We start from the raw sequence: 15,758 nt of genomic DNA on the forward strand, positions 1-15,758 counted from the left end.
TTTTCCTTTAAATATACAGGTAGTTTGAAAATCTGTCTTAAAGTCAGAATTACTTAACAAAGCATCTTTCAGAGTAGAAAACAAAATGTCCTGTTCCAGCTGAGCACAACACCTTGAATTCCTCCAGACAGCCTGCAGCTGTAAAGCAAAAAAGGCTCGTCTCATTTAGCTAGTGGTGTGAAGCTACCGAGAAAACCCAAAACCACTTCAACTTTCTAAGCAGGAGGTTTTGTACATCACCTCCTCTTTTTATCTGAAACCGTATCGTTTCGAGGATTTGACTAATTTGGTTTTCTACTCGAGGATCCAGTTCCTGGAGCTAAATCCCACACAGCCATGATGCTACTGTGGTATCTCCACTTTCTGTCTAGAACTCTGCACCTTCTCTTTGTGAATATGGATTTGTTGCAAGAACTCACAGCAAGATGTATGCAACAAGAGTAGCATCAAGCAACAAGAGAAAACAAGTAATGTTGTATATTACCGGAGATAAACTTTGTGACAGAAGCATCAGCATCCACACTACTATAATGTTCTGTAATGTTAGAATTTTGGAAGACAGTAAAGTTCACAGGCAGAGAAATGTGTCTTAAACAAAAGCTGGTGTTTTGGGTGTTTTTTCCCTTCTATTTTTACTTGCAAAACAGTTGGAAAGCAAAGAAAAAGGCTACGATTACCAGCATGAGACGTACTTACTTCTTGTGCATATTTCTGAGTGAACAGTGGTGGAAAGTTCAAGTTTCTAACATCACTCAGGGTCTGCAAAAATGTTAAAAAAAATGTTAATTTTCCAAAATATCACTCTTCAACATAGTTATTGTTTTTGAAAAATATGCCACTTCTGCAAAGAAATCAGCCTGATGGAGAAAAACTTTGTTTACAGGTCTTACTTTAGTGGTTAAAATCTCAACACGCTTAACCAGGCAAGTTGCTGCTTCCCAGGCATACAGCCTGAACCCGAAATCACGTTACATAAATTGTCATGTTACAAGAACTGTGATCTCTGCAGCTTTAAATCATCCAAATACATACATTTCTACTTCCTGTTCTGGCTCAATAAAGTACTCTGTAGCACCTGTAATCCCCAAGATCACCTACACCAGTATTAAGACACGATATGACTGGCTCTGTCTTAATAATGTAAGCACAGTCTTTGCTTAATATTTACAGACTAATATTTATCAGCAATTTTGAAAGAAGTTGCGTATTTATGTGTCCTTGCAATGTAGCTAATCCCTGTCAGTCAGTCATTCTTGCACAGACAGCACGTTGGCTCCATCTAGTGACAGGATTTTCTCCACACTGAGCCATAAAATATTTGCAGCTGGCTGTCTCACGAATTGAAATTGTGATTTCCAGAAACCCACGGCCTACTTTAGCATCTTGTCAGTGCAGAAGGGCAGCATTTAGCACTTATTTTGATGAAGATCTCCTTTTGTACAATTTCGAGCACACAATATGTGAACTCTGAAGTTAAATTAAATCCACTATTACTCACTGAAAGTACAAACTGATCAGTTAATAGTGATGGGCAACAGTCAATCTCCTGTTCAAGTGAACTGAGTTTTATGACAAACTATTTCAAAAACACTTCTTTCCTTTACCAAGTCACTGTGCATTTAGTGATCTGTTCTCAACATCTGATCTGGAAATAAACTGCACTGCCAGAGACTTAACTGCTGACAGTCTGAGACAGAGGCAGGTCTCGCACTCCTCCTCTGGGGTTTTTCAGCTCTTTGTCCCAGACTGCTAGGATTTGCTGGGCTCCCTGGGTAGGCAGAGCATTCTTCGCTTCAGCTAACAGCGATAAAACTTGGCTGATGCCAAGGAAAACTTCAGTTAACAACTTGGAAGCAACTATTAAAGAAGCTAATCTCCAGGACTATAGTCTCCAGGACTGACAAGAAACGTCTGGAGGTTCTTTTTATCAAAAAGTGAAAATCTAGGCAAGTTAGGGCAATCTTCTTACTCTGTTAAGAAGCAAAATTCATGGGGTCTTGCATACAATTTAGAAATCATTCTGATTACTTGCTTTGCTTCTATAGTCAGGACATAAACTGAAAGGGCAAAGCTTGTAGTCATTCCTGCAGGACATCTTAAGAATCCAGGATAGCTCCCTATTGGGCATTTGTCTCAGGAGAATTGATTTAGGGAAACTCAAATTGGTTTTAGCACAAGGAGTTCAAGTTAAGTGCTGTCATTCCTTCTCTGGACTTTGCTCCTCTGTATCAAAAAGCCAGAAAATTTTAAGGAAGAGAAAGCAACACCAGCATAGGTGAAGCATTTGGTCAGGCTGCATTCATAGTGTGCTTCTCAGCTCTCTGCTAAAACCAGTCCATCTTCACATAAGCATTTAAAAACCAAACACATTAACAATGAATACATATTATAACAATTCTTTCTTTCCTGTAGAGGTCATTGGTCACCACATACAAGAGGAAAAACCTTTCTGGCTGTAGCTTTCTTCTCTATGAAGCTGTTCCTCTGAAAGATGGATCTCACGTGCATCTTAGCAGCAAGGAAGTCAAACCTCCCAAATTCACATTTGATCCAATAAAAGTCATCTATTACTGCTTTAAGCGGAGCAATGAGATAGACTTACCGCTAAGACTTTATCAGAAAAGGAATAATTTTTCAACGTTTTGGGTAAAAAAGCTCTGGAGATGCAAAAAGAAGAAGTGGTAGAAACACACAGCATGACTCCAATTCTTGAACAAAAAATGAGCTGGTAGGCTTGAAGTTACAACCTTTGCCATTTGAGATCCTGGATATCCTAGTTCAATGGTTTCTCTTACTTGAGATAACAGAGGAGCTTTGTAAAAAAGTTACAGCCTCAATCTGACTGCACAAATTAGGAAAACTGCAATTCATTTCCAATGATTCAGGGGTATGTGCAAGGCTGATAAAGATACTGTGTTCCTAGTTCCAACACTGTTTCAAAGCTGTGAGGAACAGCTTGCAAGTGTTTCACAGAGCAAACACCTCTTAAAGAAACGATCAAACTGAAGATAATCCTTGGTGCTGTACCATACGTACCTTGACTCTCTCCATCTGTGTGCTGAAAGGGTAAAGCAGCTCGAAGAGAATCAGTCCCAGAGAAAAGATATCCACCTTGTGCGAATAGGTGTTCCCACAGATCTGAGAATTCAGAATTAAGGTAAGGTCAGTCAATCTAGTCACTGCATGGAGTTACATACAACGTAATCAGCCCCCTTTCAACACAGGGAAGTGACTAAGGCTGTGCAGAGCTGAAAACAGGACAGGTACTGTAACAGCCTCTGGGCACATGAAACTTTATCAAGTGAGTATGACTGAGCAAGCTCCTGATCATCAGGCCTCCTGATCATCAGACCCATCTGCAAGGCAAAATGTTTCAACTTAAACCTCATGTACAATACTGCAACCTTAATTAACTTGAGGTATCACAGTTATCTTTTTAATATATTAAAAGCAACATAAATCAATCCATCAAGTAGAAATCATTAGCCACTTTTTTTACTATTATATATAAAAATTACATATATGTATGTCTTACATGTTTTTTATATACATGCATGTTAAAAGTACTAACTTTGAAATTCAGTTTAGCTCAAAGCTCTATTTTGATAAGAAATAATTTAAGTATCTCAACTGCAACAACTTTCTAGGAGGAGTGCCTGATCTTTGAACTCCCGGGAATTCAGGTGTCTCCCAGGTCGTGCTGGAAATAGCTTCAGAGTAGAGAACACAAACCTGTTCTGGGCTCATGTAGAGTTTGGTCCCTACTTGTCCTGTGTGCCTGGCATAAGCTGGCATGGGGGTGAGTACCGACTCCTCCTCCTCATCTTGATCCATTGCAGTTACCAGCCCAAAATCCCCAACCTTTACTACGTCATCCATTGTGAAAAATATATTGGAAGGCTGAGAAAACAAATGGGAGAAAAGAAAATAAGTTATAAACAAGAACGTGTTTTGCCAGGTACAACACTTGGTAGATACTCATATAATTCATGCTGTCAGGGCTAAAAATGCCCCTTAAACATCACATGAGCAGAACTAGCTAAGAACCTCAGCTATGCAGGAAAAGAGAATTACCCCTGCGTTAACCAGGCTCCCTTCTTGAAACCCAGGCTGCTCATTTCTTGTCTTCCAGTAGAGGTCCACTAACACTACACAGATCTAATGGGTGACATGCAGAAAAGTCAACAGCTGTGGGGAACAGCACAGATAAGTTATCCCAACTTTCCAAACACATGGCAAATTCACATCATGTGCTACAGTTCTGACTTAGGTATTTTTATTCCAGTCTCCAAGTGCTGAACTCATTTGCAGCATTAAGACGATGTGCTGCGTACTGGTTATCACCTTACAGATAGACTGGAAGTCCGGGAACAAGGCGTGCTTTTCAGCTGGTACTGCTTAGTTTGACTGTGGGAATAACCATTTGTGTAACGGAATTAATTTATTATTTGAAGCTTAAGTACTTCACAAGAGCAACAACAGCAACGATTTGCCTTGTCTTGCTTTTAACCCCCTGATAAAGGGAATCAGAACTGAAAAATCCCCATGGGTGCCTCACTTGCTAATGGTACCCATCTCAGATCATTTCTTCCAGAGCTTTGCATTCTGGCTGATCATAGGATCACTGCATGGGTTGGGTTGGAAGGGACCTTACAGATCACCCAGTTCCAGCCCCCTGCCATGGGCAGGGACACCTCCCTCCAGCCCAGGCTGCCCCCAGCCCCATCCAGCCTGGCCTTGGGCACCTCCAGGGATGGGGCAGCCACAGCTCCTCTGGGCAGCCTGCTCAGTGCCTCGCCACCCTCACAGTAAAATGACACAACACATGCCAAATGAGTGATTTCTTCTTTGAAAGCTGACTGCTCCACCTGGCTCACAGATAGAGACAGACACGATTCTGGAGAAAGAACAGACTGCTTCTGCCAAGGGAAGCAGCAGCGCTTCAGGGTTATGGACAGGGAAAGCTACGTGTGGAAAAAGCAGCAGGTGGTGCTGGGCACGCTGCTCTTATCGCTCCTGGACCTTCAAGGCTGGGAAAGCCTGGTCCAAGCTTTGTTGGCATAAACCCTGGAACAGGAGAAGACAGGCAGACACAGGGCAATATTTTTCTGCCCGACTAAAGGACTACAAAGCTGACCTGTTTCAAAGTCCATCTGACTTCCTCAGTTAAAAACAAACCCGCTCCACGCAAAGACAGAAGAAAAGGCTTCTTGTTTTTCTAAGCAAGTAAAACACCCGGGCAGCTTGGTGATAAGCAAGTAGTTATACCTAACTTGTTATTTCCACAGCACCCACATCCTGCCTCTAGAACTGCCATCTGAGCCAGGTCTTCTCTCTCGCTGCTTTTTCCAGTGATGAATGTCCTGCCCGTTGGTGTCCCAGCTCCTTTAGTGCACAAAAGCTGCCGCCCTGTAAACCCAGAGCATCTTTAGGCTCTCTGAAGCAGTGTGGGTCCCTTCCAACTCAGGATATCCTATGGTTTACACAATACCCACCCTCAGACTGGGTACACGTGTTATCTAAACTCTTTTTAGAATCTTAATGCTCAAGGCACAAGCTTCCCATTGGGGTTTGAGTCCCATCGCCTGGATCTCCATTCTCCTCCGACAAACAGACAAGAAGTCAACAAGATCTGTCTTGCTCCACAGGGAAGAACCTTTCTTAACAAAAAGCTTTATTTATTACGCTTCTCTGGCTGAAAACAGATCATCTCCGAATGGCCAGGCATATCGTTTCTACAAATTTAGGAGAATGGACTGTTATTGGAAACTGCCAGCAAAAAAAGAGCCATCAGGACCACATTCTGAAAGAGGACATTTAAGGGAACTATACACAATTTTGACTTCAATGAGAAGAATACAGCCACTCTCTAGTTTAGTTATCTTGCCACCCCTCCAAAGAAATTTCTTTTCGGATTCTTCAGTCAGAACAAGAATCCCCATCCTTTCCACAAACATGAATAAGCTACATCTGGAGGACTACTGTTTCATTCAGTTAATGCTGCAAAACATGTCTAAAACTATTTCATTTCTGTGACACCCTGTTTGACAGGACCCATTATTGCTTCTGAGCTGTCAAAGCATGGCTGAGAGCTTTATCTGGGAGTAGCAATAAACTCACTGGACAGACTTCTGTTCCTGTACTTTTCCTTCAAAAGAATTGGAATTGTGACCTGTTCACCTGCCTGCCTAACCTCTTACCATCTTGTCATGACGATCTCTCTCAGCAGTAGGAGCCTACATAATATACTTCAATGTACACTGTTAGTATTTAAAATATTTTCCAGATCTCTGCTACACAGAGTTAACTATTAGCAGAAGCAAAACAGCTGTGCGGATTATTCCCTTATTAGTGCTCACAAAGCTGGGGTTGCACGCCCAATCTCCTGGACAAATTGCAAGAACTGTTCCAAGAAGCTTCTGAGAACTACGGAGTGATAAATGTGGCTGTTGTTTTGACCAAGTGAACAACTAACGCCTAAGTGGACTTCCAGGCTGCAAGCATAATGTTAGACACGCAGGGCAGGTTTTCTGAAGCACCGAAGTTGTTTGTTCAAGGAGTCAAGTTTTTTATGCCAAGTAAACACAATACAATCTCTTGTTCAAGCAGCTGCCAACACTGAACTTTTCAGATGTCCCAACAGAACTCTACACAGCAATTAAGAGTGAAACAGCTTTATGAAGATCTACCTAAGCTTTACTGAACAGAGATCTCAGCGAGGAGTCTGCGGAGAGTTCCAACTGCAAGTATTGTTAAGAAACGTTACTGATTAACATGTCTAGCAACACATTAATACAGGGATTAAATTACTTCTTTGGTCACTTTCTCCAGCACTAAAGATTTTTCAGATAATTGGCTTAAGGTAACTGCTTAATGCCGATGGGGAAAGAAAATACTCGAATAGGTTTGTGAGTTTTACGAGTTTTTTTTAACTTTGACTTACTTTTGTGTTACTTAATTTGAATCCCCTGTTACAACCTTGTATGAGATGCTATCTTCATCCTTTGTTTCTAGTGATCTCAGATGATTACCATCTGAGGGGCTACAAGAATGGTTGTAATCATTTCAGAACATACTCCACTGTATCAATGCCTCCTCAATCAAGCGCAGGGGAACAGGAGCTGCCTCTCCACCATTCAGCAAAAGCAAAGGACTCCATTTCTTGTGGCTTACAGGGATAAGACTAACTTCATCCAGGCTCTTTAACCAAGTTCTGGCATCTGGTAACAAACGCTGACACCTCCAGCACTAAAAGCTCCAGCAAGATTAGGCACCGACTAACACAGGATCAGAAGCAAAATGAAAGAGGCACAAAAAGTTACTCCTGACTTCAGTCACCTGCAGCATCAGGGGTAACAACCACCGCTGCCTTCCAGTCTCACCAGGCTGGGTGTTATCAGACATTAAAAGGTTATGAATCCTTCAGAAGGCTGCTGTAACACAGCCAGCACTGACTCAGAATTTGACTCCAGAACAGTCTGCGTTTCAATCCTAGAGCAGCAATATTTAACTTTTATTGTCCCTAACCAGGAGTAACGCTGCTGCTGTTCAGAAAGAATAATAGCAGAATTGTTTCATTTCAAAAGGCAGAAAAAAATTCAAAATAGCTTTTTCTGTTTTGTTTGAGCCACACCACTCAGCAACGAGTGAACCTGCATCAAAATTCCTGACCTAAAAATGCCATAAAACCAATGCCACCGACCTGTGCCCGGCACAAGAAGTCTTGCTTTAAGGCAGACTTTGACTGTAGTAACGAACGATCAGTTTACTTCCTGGAGCACTACACCTCCAAATTATTACACAGACATTAACTCAGCTTTTGTAACGCCGATTCTGAGGTCACTGATAAGTAGTCAGCTATCTTAGCAGGATTCTGCTGTGAGGAGGCTGGCAGAGCTGGGGATGCTCAGCCTGGGGAAGGGGAGGCTCAGGGGGCGCCGTCCATGTCCATAAGCACCCGAGGGGAGGCTGCAGAGAGCAGGGGCCAGGCCCTTGTCATGGTGCCCCTGTGAGCACCAGGCAGCCCTGCTGGGCTCGGCGGGGATGGAGCCTGGCACAGGCTGCCCAGAGCCTGGGGGGCTCCTCCTGGGGGGCTCCAGGAGCCGCCTGGACGTGGGGCTGGGCTCCCGGCTCGGGCTGACCCTGTTGGGGCAGGGGTGGGACCAGATGGCCCCTAGGGGTCCCTTCCCACCTCATCCTTTGTGTGGTTTGTTTTCCAATGCCGCGCTACTCCACACACACACAAAAGTTACCTGTAACCACACACTCCTGATCTGTCACTTTACAGCAGAACTTGACACAGGTAAACAGTGGATGGAGTCAGTCCACATGTTTCAGGAATTTTATAATACTAGAGACTTTTGTGTGGCAGTTTGGGCACAGATAATTCAAGTTATGATAGATCCTAAGAATCTCACAGTAGCGAACTAGGAAATATCTGTATACAGACACAGCCAGTGAGACAACTAGTTAAAAGCAGAATCTGGAAAGTTCATTCAGTGATGACCATGACAATAAACATTTCCTATAGTGCCCTATGAATACAAACCTTGAGATCCCTGTGCATTAATCCTTTACTATGCAGGAAGTCAACTGCTTCAGCTATCTGCAGAAATATCTGCAGACACTCTGTCCTCTCCCTCTCCTCTATCATACATCTTCTGCTCATCCAGTCTTTAAGGTTCTCCTTCCTGCAGAGCTGCATTTGGATGTAAAGATACACCTTTGGAGAGGTGGGCTTGACTTTTTCCACAGTATTTTTAGAAAGGTCCAGGCTTAAGCTTGTTGGCCTTGGTGGAGAAACAGAGAGGGGACTTCCTGAAGCAGATTTCTTGTTACCAGGTTCCTTTGTACTTGTTGGCTTATCCTCGGAAAGATTTCCATCTTGTGAAACGTCGATTTTATCTTCCTTACTAGAAGCATTTCCACAACCAGAATCTTCAAACACAATGGAAGAGGAGGTCCCTTCTCTCAGGTTTACAACAGGGATAGGCAGAGGACAGATTTCCAAGGAGTGATCCAACTTGCAGTGACCCATCTCACTACTGTTGATAGTGCTGTCTTCTACATCGCAGCCTGTAAGGACGCTGTCCTGAAGGTTTAACAGTGGATCTTCTGACTGCTGCAAGTCCCTGTTGTCTGTAGCATAAAATTCCAGAGGAGAAAACTCACTTTCAGACGAGTCAGACTGACCACAAGGTATTCCCATGGAGAAAGACTGTCCCATCTCTGATGAAGTGGCAATAACCTCTATGTGGTCCTTTGTAGAAAACGCCTCTGTTCTGATCTTAAACGACGGGACGTCCATTGGACTGGGAGAACTGAGAGGCCAATCAGTGCTAGGAAAAAAAAAAAAATCAAGAGATCAGAACTACAGAGCTTCATCCCCCTAGAAACGGATTTTCAGAAGACCAAGTTTAAACAAATACTTCCTCTGAAATAAAAAGCATTGCACTGTAACAGTAAATAACTATCCATGTATGGGAATCACTAATAACCAGGATATGGCACCCATTTTTCTTAGTGGGCACAACATCTCCTCATCGTGGTGGTTTTACTCAGCTGGGCAGCTGAGCTGCACCACAACTGCTCTCTCGCTCCCCCTCCTCAAAGGGAAAGGGGGAGAAAATACAACAGAAAGGGCTCAAGTGTTGAGATAAGGACATGGAGATCACTCACCAACTACTGTCACAGGCAAAACAGACTCAAAAGAGGGAGATTAATATAACGTATTACCTATTACTAACAAGCTAGAGCTGTGAGAAACTAAAAGCTAAAAACATCTTCCCCCTATCCACCCTCTTCTACGTCCTCCCCCTGAGCAGCGCAGGGGAACAGGGAATGGGGGCGGTGGTCAGAAATAAAAAAACATCAGCAAACTCTACTGCCCACGTTTCTAGCATGCAATCAGGCTCATCTTTAGCTCAAGAAAACTCACCCCTTTAGAACATGCACTGCAATGACTATTTAAAGTCCTTTGGAAAAATTACAGCTGTGAAATGTTAATTTGGTGCCTGAAATATAAAAGTCGCTGTATTCTAAAAATTATCAGGCATGTTAAGATGTTATCATGAGACTGCTAAATAGTCGGTCAGAGGAATATTAGGCCTCCTTCTTCCCTTGCCACCTTCAAATGTTGCTAACGTACACCCACTTTTTCCTTATTCCTAACACCCTCTATGTCCTTTACATAATTTTTCATTTTTAGCCTATTTCTACAAAGCTTTATGAATCAGTCTGATCATCCGTCACAAATTCATGCCAAAATGTATTAATTGAACTACTGAAGTACCGAATCAGAGATATCAAAACCAAACCAAAGAGGAGGACAGCTGTGGAAAGGAACAAAGAAGACAGATGCCCAAGTTTAAAACCAAATTCCAGTAGCAAACAATGCCCCAACCTTCCTAAAACCCCTGATTATGGAAGTTAACTTAAGCATTACAAGATCTAAGCTGAAAGAAGGACCTTAACACAACAGAGGCCCCAAAAACTGATAAATGCCATGCAAATGTGATATTTGTACCTTGTTAAACTGAGAATTTGACAGACTAAGTTAATAACAATTTATTTCCTACATAGTCTCTGCATCTTCCTGGATCATCTACCAGTTCTCCTGTTCTGTTGGTATACAACCTCAAATTCAACTGAGTAAAAACACCCACGAGTTACCTTTCGTCTTTCAACCACTGTTCATCCATCTTTTCCTGCCATCTCTCAGGTGGAGCTTCCAGCCAGGCGTTGAAGTACCGAACAATACCTGGATGCTCGAGTTTAGCTAACGCCTTGACTTCCCGCATCACCTTTTCACGAGCCAGCTCCCTAGGATTTGGGTGAGAAGAGAAACAGAGACCCGGTCACATAAAGCAACAGCACAGCATAGACATTTCTGCAAAAGAAAGTTTAACCAAAGTTAGCCCAGTATAAGCCAGGCTAGTAGAATTGCTCTTCACATGAAAAGTCCTATCTGTTTCAAATTCCCCTGAAGAACTCCTTCAGGTTAGGAGCACGGGGAGGCAGTATGCACTCATAATAGTTAAGCATTTAGTCACCTCTTTTCAAATAGTTACCGGCAGCAAAATTGAGAAGAAAAGGTTCATCTTGCTCTCAGCTATTTACAAGGGCAGAAAAGTCCACTAAACAGCTACATTCTACAGGGATGTAGAAGACACTGGCACAAAAGACAGACAGAAATAGCTTAGTGTTTCTTTTTTAATTGGCAAAACGTGAAGACTATCTCCATTCTACAGATAGGAAAACAGGTAGCCTGCTATCTACTGAAGTACATAAACTCTCTTCATAAGAGCGTAACTCCATCAAATGAATTCTGATGGTTTTATTTAATGGATTTAGGTATGCTTGGAAAATAATTCAGGCTACCTTAAGTCTCCAACCAAAACCCTTAATCTTAAATAGTCATGCTTATTTAACACATTCGAAAATAAGTAACTCTAGATTTCATTGCTTTACCCCCTCCCTCTACTGGCCTGCCTGTTGCTGTTCTAACTTGAGATTTCCAGAAGCAGTGTCTCCCATCTCCCACTAAAAGGAAGTGCTGCAAGTTCTGTGTAGGGTAATTCAGCAGCAAGGCTTGACCACCTATGACTGAAAGAAAAGGTAGGGGTTGTGGGACCAGAAAACGAAACAAATGGACAAACGGAGTCAAAAAGGCCGGAGAGGGAAAAAGAGAAAGGGTGGAATAGGAAAGGTAAGGAGAGGAAGGAGAAAAGCAAATTAACAGTGCTACAAATAACTAGTGCTGTTATCAAAGGCTCATTTCATCAAGGAAATCAAAGGAGTTCCCATGTAGCTGCAGCACCCTCGCAAGGGCCCTGCTATGTTACTAGTTTAGCCAAGCAGGTCACCCTTCTGCTGTGAGGACGTGCCAAATTCTCGATGCCAAAATTAAGTCAGCCCCCCCTTAAAAAAAGTATGTCATTCATCCTGATGCAGTATCTGGGAAGTCAGTTCAGGAGCACATGGTTCAGCACAGGATCCCACCATTCATGACTTTTTCTGTATCTCACACTCATTCAGTACCTGTTAGGTAAACGGATCCTCTTGATAGCATAGTTGCAGTCATCCACTTTATTTCTGGCTTCAAAAACAACTCCAAAGCCTCCACGACCCAGACACTGAATTGGCTCAAAATCTGTCAGGTATCTGGGAGGAAAGGTGTGAGAAAGGGAGAGAAGAATAGATGGAGGATAAAGGAGAAAAATGCATTAGCACGGATAGTTAAAAAAAAATCATTTGTGAAAGCGTAAGTAACTTTGGTGCAGGCAATACATGCTGAATGACTTCAAGCATTTCCCCCCTTTTTTCCCTCTGTTTACCCATTCACTGAGGCAATCAGACGGTTACCTACTTAGGAAACAGACAGGTGCTATTATCCTTGGCAAGACCCTTTACACATGCACATGAAAAACTGAAGAAGTTTCAGAGTATCAGGTTCGATGTATACTGGATCATGGATATTTAACTTAAGTTCCTATGCCCAAATTAGGCAGTGACAGCCAAGTATTTTCTAAATCATGATTTGCCTTTAACCCCACTTAAGTATTTTTGCAACTAGTCCTTCCAAGCATCTATTCTGAAACACAGTTCTTAAATCTCACCTTTCCTATTCTTCCTCATCTTAAATGTTCCAGTTCCTATTTTCAGTGGGCTACATTCACATTTTTTTCCAGAATACCACTGACATGCCCCTATACATCCTTCAGTTTTAACTAACCCCTTCGTAATAACAAAGGTTTGTTCCAAATAAACTCCTATTCTGTAGAGTATATAAAACATGTTTCCATTCACAATTCCCTTACTCTACTTTAAACCACAAGCACAGAATCAGAGGGAGTGAACACAGATTAAGAACCTTAAAAATCAATCCTCTATTTCATATATCCACAGTAAATAGATGACCAACAATCCCAAGCACAGGTACCACGTAGGCTCTCAGGGATTGCTTAGACTAATCGTAAGAGCAGTCTGCCATCAATAAAGGGATGACAGGATTCTTTCTGATTATCCCGAGTGGTCTGAGGATAGGTAAGAGCTAGTGAACACCAACTCTTTTCTCCACACAATATCAAATGTCATACCGATTAACAACTCCGTACATGTTGCATTGAGCTGAGCTCACCTGGATACGTATCCAGAGCTCTTGACATCACTCCAGCTGGTGTCCTTAACATCTCCGCAAGCGGGCTCGTACTTACTATCAGTCTGGCACTGTGTTTCAGATTCCTTCCGCAGCTAACATGGGTGACCAAAAGAAGAAAGAACAACAAAAAAACAGTTCAAGTCCTAGCACTTGAGACCAGTTTGTACCCTTAGATATAGCATTAAGTAATTCCAGTGTGAACATCTCTGAAGACATCAGATGTGGCTGAAGCAATCTAATTTGTTTGCTGAAGCAGTCAAGTAAGTTGCACGCTGCAGCTGACAGCCTTCACAGATTGATTAAATAACACATTTAGGCTATGTTATCTTGTAAGGTATTAACTTATTAACACTACTCACTGCAGACTCGAAACCAAAAGAAAAAGCTAGAATAATACTTTCTGTATTTAGGATTCAGCAAAAAGAATACTTACTCTGCTGTAAGGATGGGGATGGAAGAGTTTGCGTACAATGAAAGTTGTGGCCACAATGCAAAATATGATGGTGCCAACAATTTCTTTCCACCAGTGAAGTAGAAGGACAGGATCTTTTTTGCGAATGTTCTTGTAATTCATATCATCAAAAAATCTGACGGTGATCTGGGTGCTCCGTTTACTCCTTTCTCTTTTGTAGTAGGGTAAATAATAACCATTATCTGTGTATAAAAGACAAAGAGGGCACGCTTCGTAGTTGCTTACGAATAAATGTAACCGTCTTCTCATTAATAGGTTCGTTCAACAGACACCGGGTGGTTTCATTCACACACTTTGTTTTGAAACACTTCAAAACTTGGAACTCCACCTACCATATGGATACTGTAGAACCGAAAGTGCTCCATTACTGTATTCTTCATGAGAATACTTGTCATTGCTCAGACACTTGTCAAATTCGTCAGACCCCACCAACACTGGAGTCCTGGATGGAGAATCTAAGCACAGAAGAGACAACTTTGAGCTGAACTATTATAAATCAGTCTACTCATAGATGACTGTCATGAGAACTCCAACTGTATTATCTTAGAAAATATCAGATTGTTGGACCAGACTGTAACAACCAAAACTAACAAAAACATTCACAAGGTAATCGTTAAGAGGTAACCATTACTTAACACCATTCACCAGCCAAAATACTATTTTTGACAAGGCAATTAACTCATTTGGGTCACTAAAATAACAAGCTTCCTCTTTTAGTAGAAAAAATGGTTTAGAAGACCAAAATTTCATCACTTAAAATGACCCAATGAAGTTCAAAAGTAAAAGTTAAAAAGTAAAAGCCATTTGCAATTTAAACATGTAATTAAAAAAAATACAGAACTAAGAGCACAAAGGTGTTTCCAGCTGTAAACTAGTTCAGGAGCTATTAGACTAGTTTGGTACATAATATAAATCAGAAAGATGCTCTGTCTTTTCAGAGCTAAGACAATAAATGAAACTCTGGATTGTTACTTACGGATTAAAGGTTTCCACTTGATTTTGGGAAGGGGAATAATTGCATTATCATTCCTGGATCCCAGAGCCTTCGGGTTGGTTGGGAATTTTTCAGAAATTCTGACTGATGACTGAAGATACAGCTGGCCTCTGTACATACCTGTGTAACAAATCAGAGAGCATATTAAACTTAGTTTTCTTCTTCCGCAGCCTAAAATCATCCAGGTAAGATGTACGCCTGAAAACATTTTGGAAAATACTTTATATTCTGAGAATCTGAGATATTGACTCTGACTGAATTCAAGTAGTATATGCTCTTTTTTCCTCTGGAAAAGCAAGAGACTAGAACACCTGGGTAGCTGGGGCTTCATAAAAATACCACAAATTCTGAAGAGTTATAAAGCACCTTGGGCTTTGCCTAAGTAAGGCTTCCTTCAAATGTCTTACAGCTGCATGCTGGTACACACAACTCTTCAGCAGCTGTTAACAAGAAGGGTAGAAAAAATCTGTGTAACCACTAACAGGAAAGGTGTAAAGACTCAGAGAAAAACGCTAAGGGCTTCGAAAAAAACAAAGCACATCTGCCTCCCAGAGACAGACAGCTGAGAGGAAGGACCTGGGGACACTATTTCTAGTTGTCAGAATTCACATCATATGAATACTGGCAGCTGGATGAGAACTCAGTCACAGAAAAACTTAACTGAAATTTCTTCATAGTAAGTTACCGTAATCACTGCAGAGGAAGAAATGAATGTGACAAATTAGGGGGCTAGAGGGAGGTATTTCTTACTGCTTTCTGAGCAACAAGGCTGCCTTGTTAACTATGAGCTTATCTTTGAAAGTTTCAAGAACTGCAGTCATCCCCATAGTATTACACCTATAAAAGTAGTGAACATTTCAGAATCAAAATGGAAAAGATTTGATTTTAGAACGTTTTTCTTTTTCAAAACCAAAACACCATTTAGCTACCACTTTAGGCCAGAGAGTCATAGAAATGGATTCTACCAGAGCCGAAGCTATACCACACCTTCTGGTACACCTTACCTTCTACAGAAGGTAACGTATGCCTTCCGTAACTGACAGAATTTATAGGATGGGTACACAGAAATCTGACTTCAAATGACAACAGTAAAGGTGACCAGAGCAGGTTAGGAAGGGCTGAGAACAGAGATC

General features: G+C 41.7%; 1 protein-coding gene across 1 annotated transcript in view; it reads right to left on the minus strand.

Moving 5' to 3' along the window:
* EIF2AK3 (eukaryotic translation initiation factor 2 alpha kinase 3) overlaps window positions 1-15,758 on the minus strand; it is a 42,562-nt gene that overhangs the window by 1,621 nt on the left and 25,183 nt on the right. The window contains exons 7-16 of the mRNA XM_080590098.1: window positions 14,608-14,745; window positions 13,964-14,086; window positions 13,593-13,813; window positions 13,139-13,251; window positions 12,040-12,162; window positions 10,672-10,821; window positions 8,549-9,338; window positions 3,733-3,900; window positions 3,037-3,138; window positions 697-759 (exon numbers count right to left, since the gene is read on the minus strand). Coding sequence (XP_080446224.1) covers window positions 697-759; window positions 3,037-3,138; window positions 3,733-3,900; window positions 8,549-9,338; window positions 10,672-10,821; window positions 12,040-12,162; window positions 13,139-13,251; window positions 13,593-13,813; window positions 13,964-14,086; window positions 14,608-14,745 — 1,991 coding nt within the window. The remainder of the gene's footprint in view (window positions 1-696; window positions 760-3,036; window positions 3,139-3,732; window positions 3,901-8,548; window positions 9,339-10,671; window positions 10,822-12,039; window positions 12,163-13,138; window positions 13,252-13,592; window positions 13,814-13,963; window positions 14,087-14,607; window positions 14,746-15,758) is intronic.

The sequence above is a fragment of the Anser brachyrhynchus genome (assembly GCF_964034855.1).
Source record: "Anser brachyrhynchus genome assembly, chromosome: 4".
NCBI lineage: Eukaryota > Metazoa > Chordata > Aves > Anseriformes > Anatidae > Anser > Anser brachyrhynchus.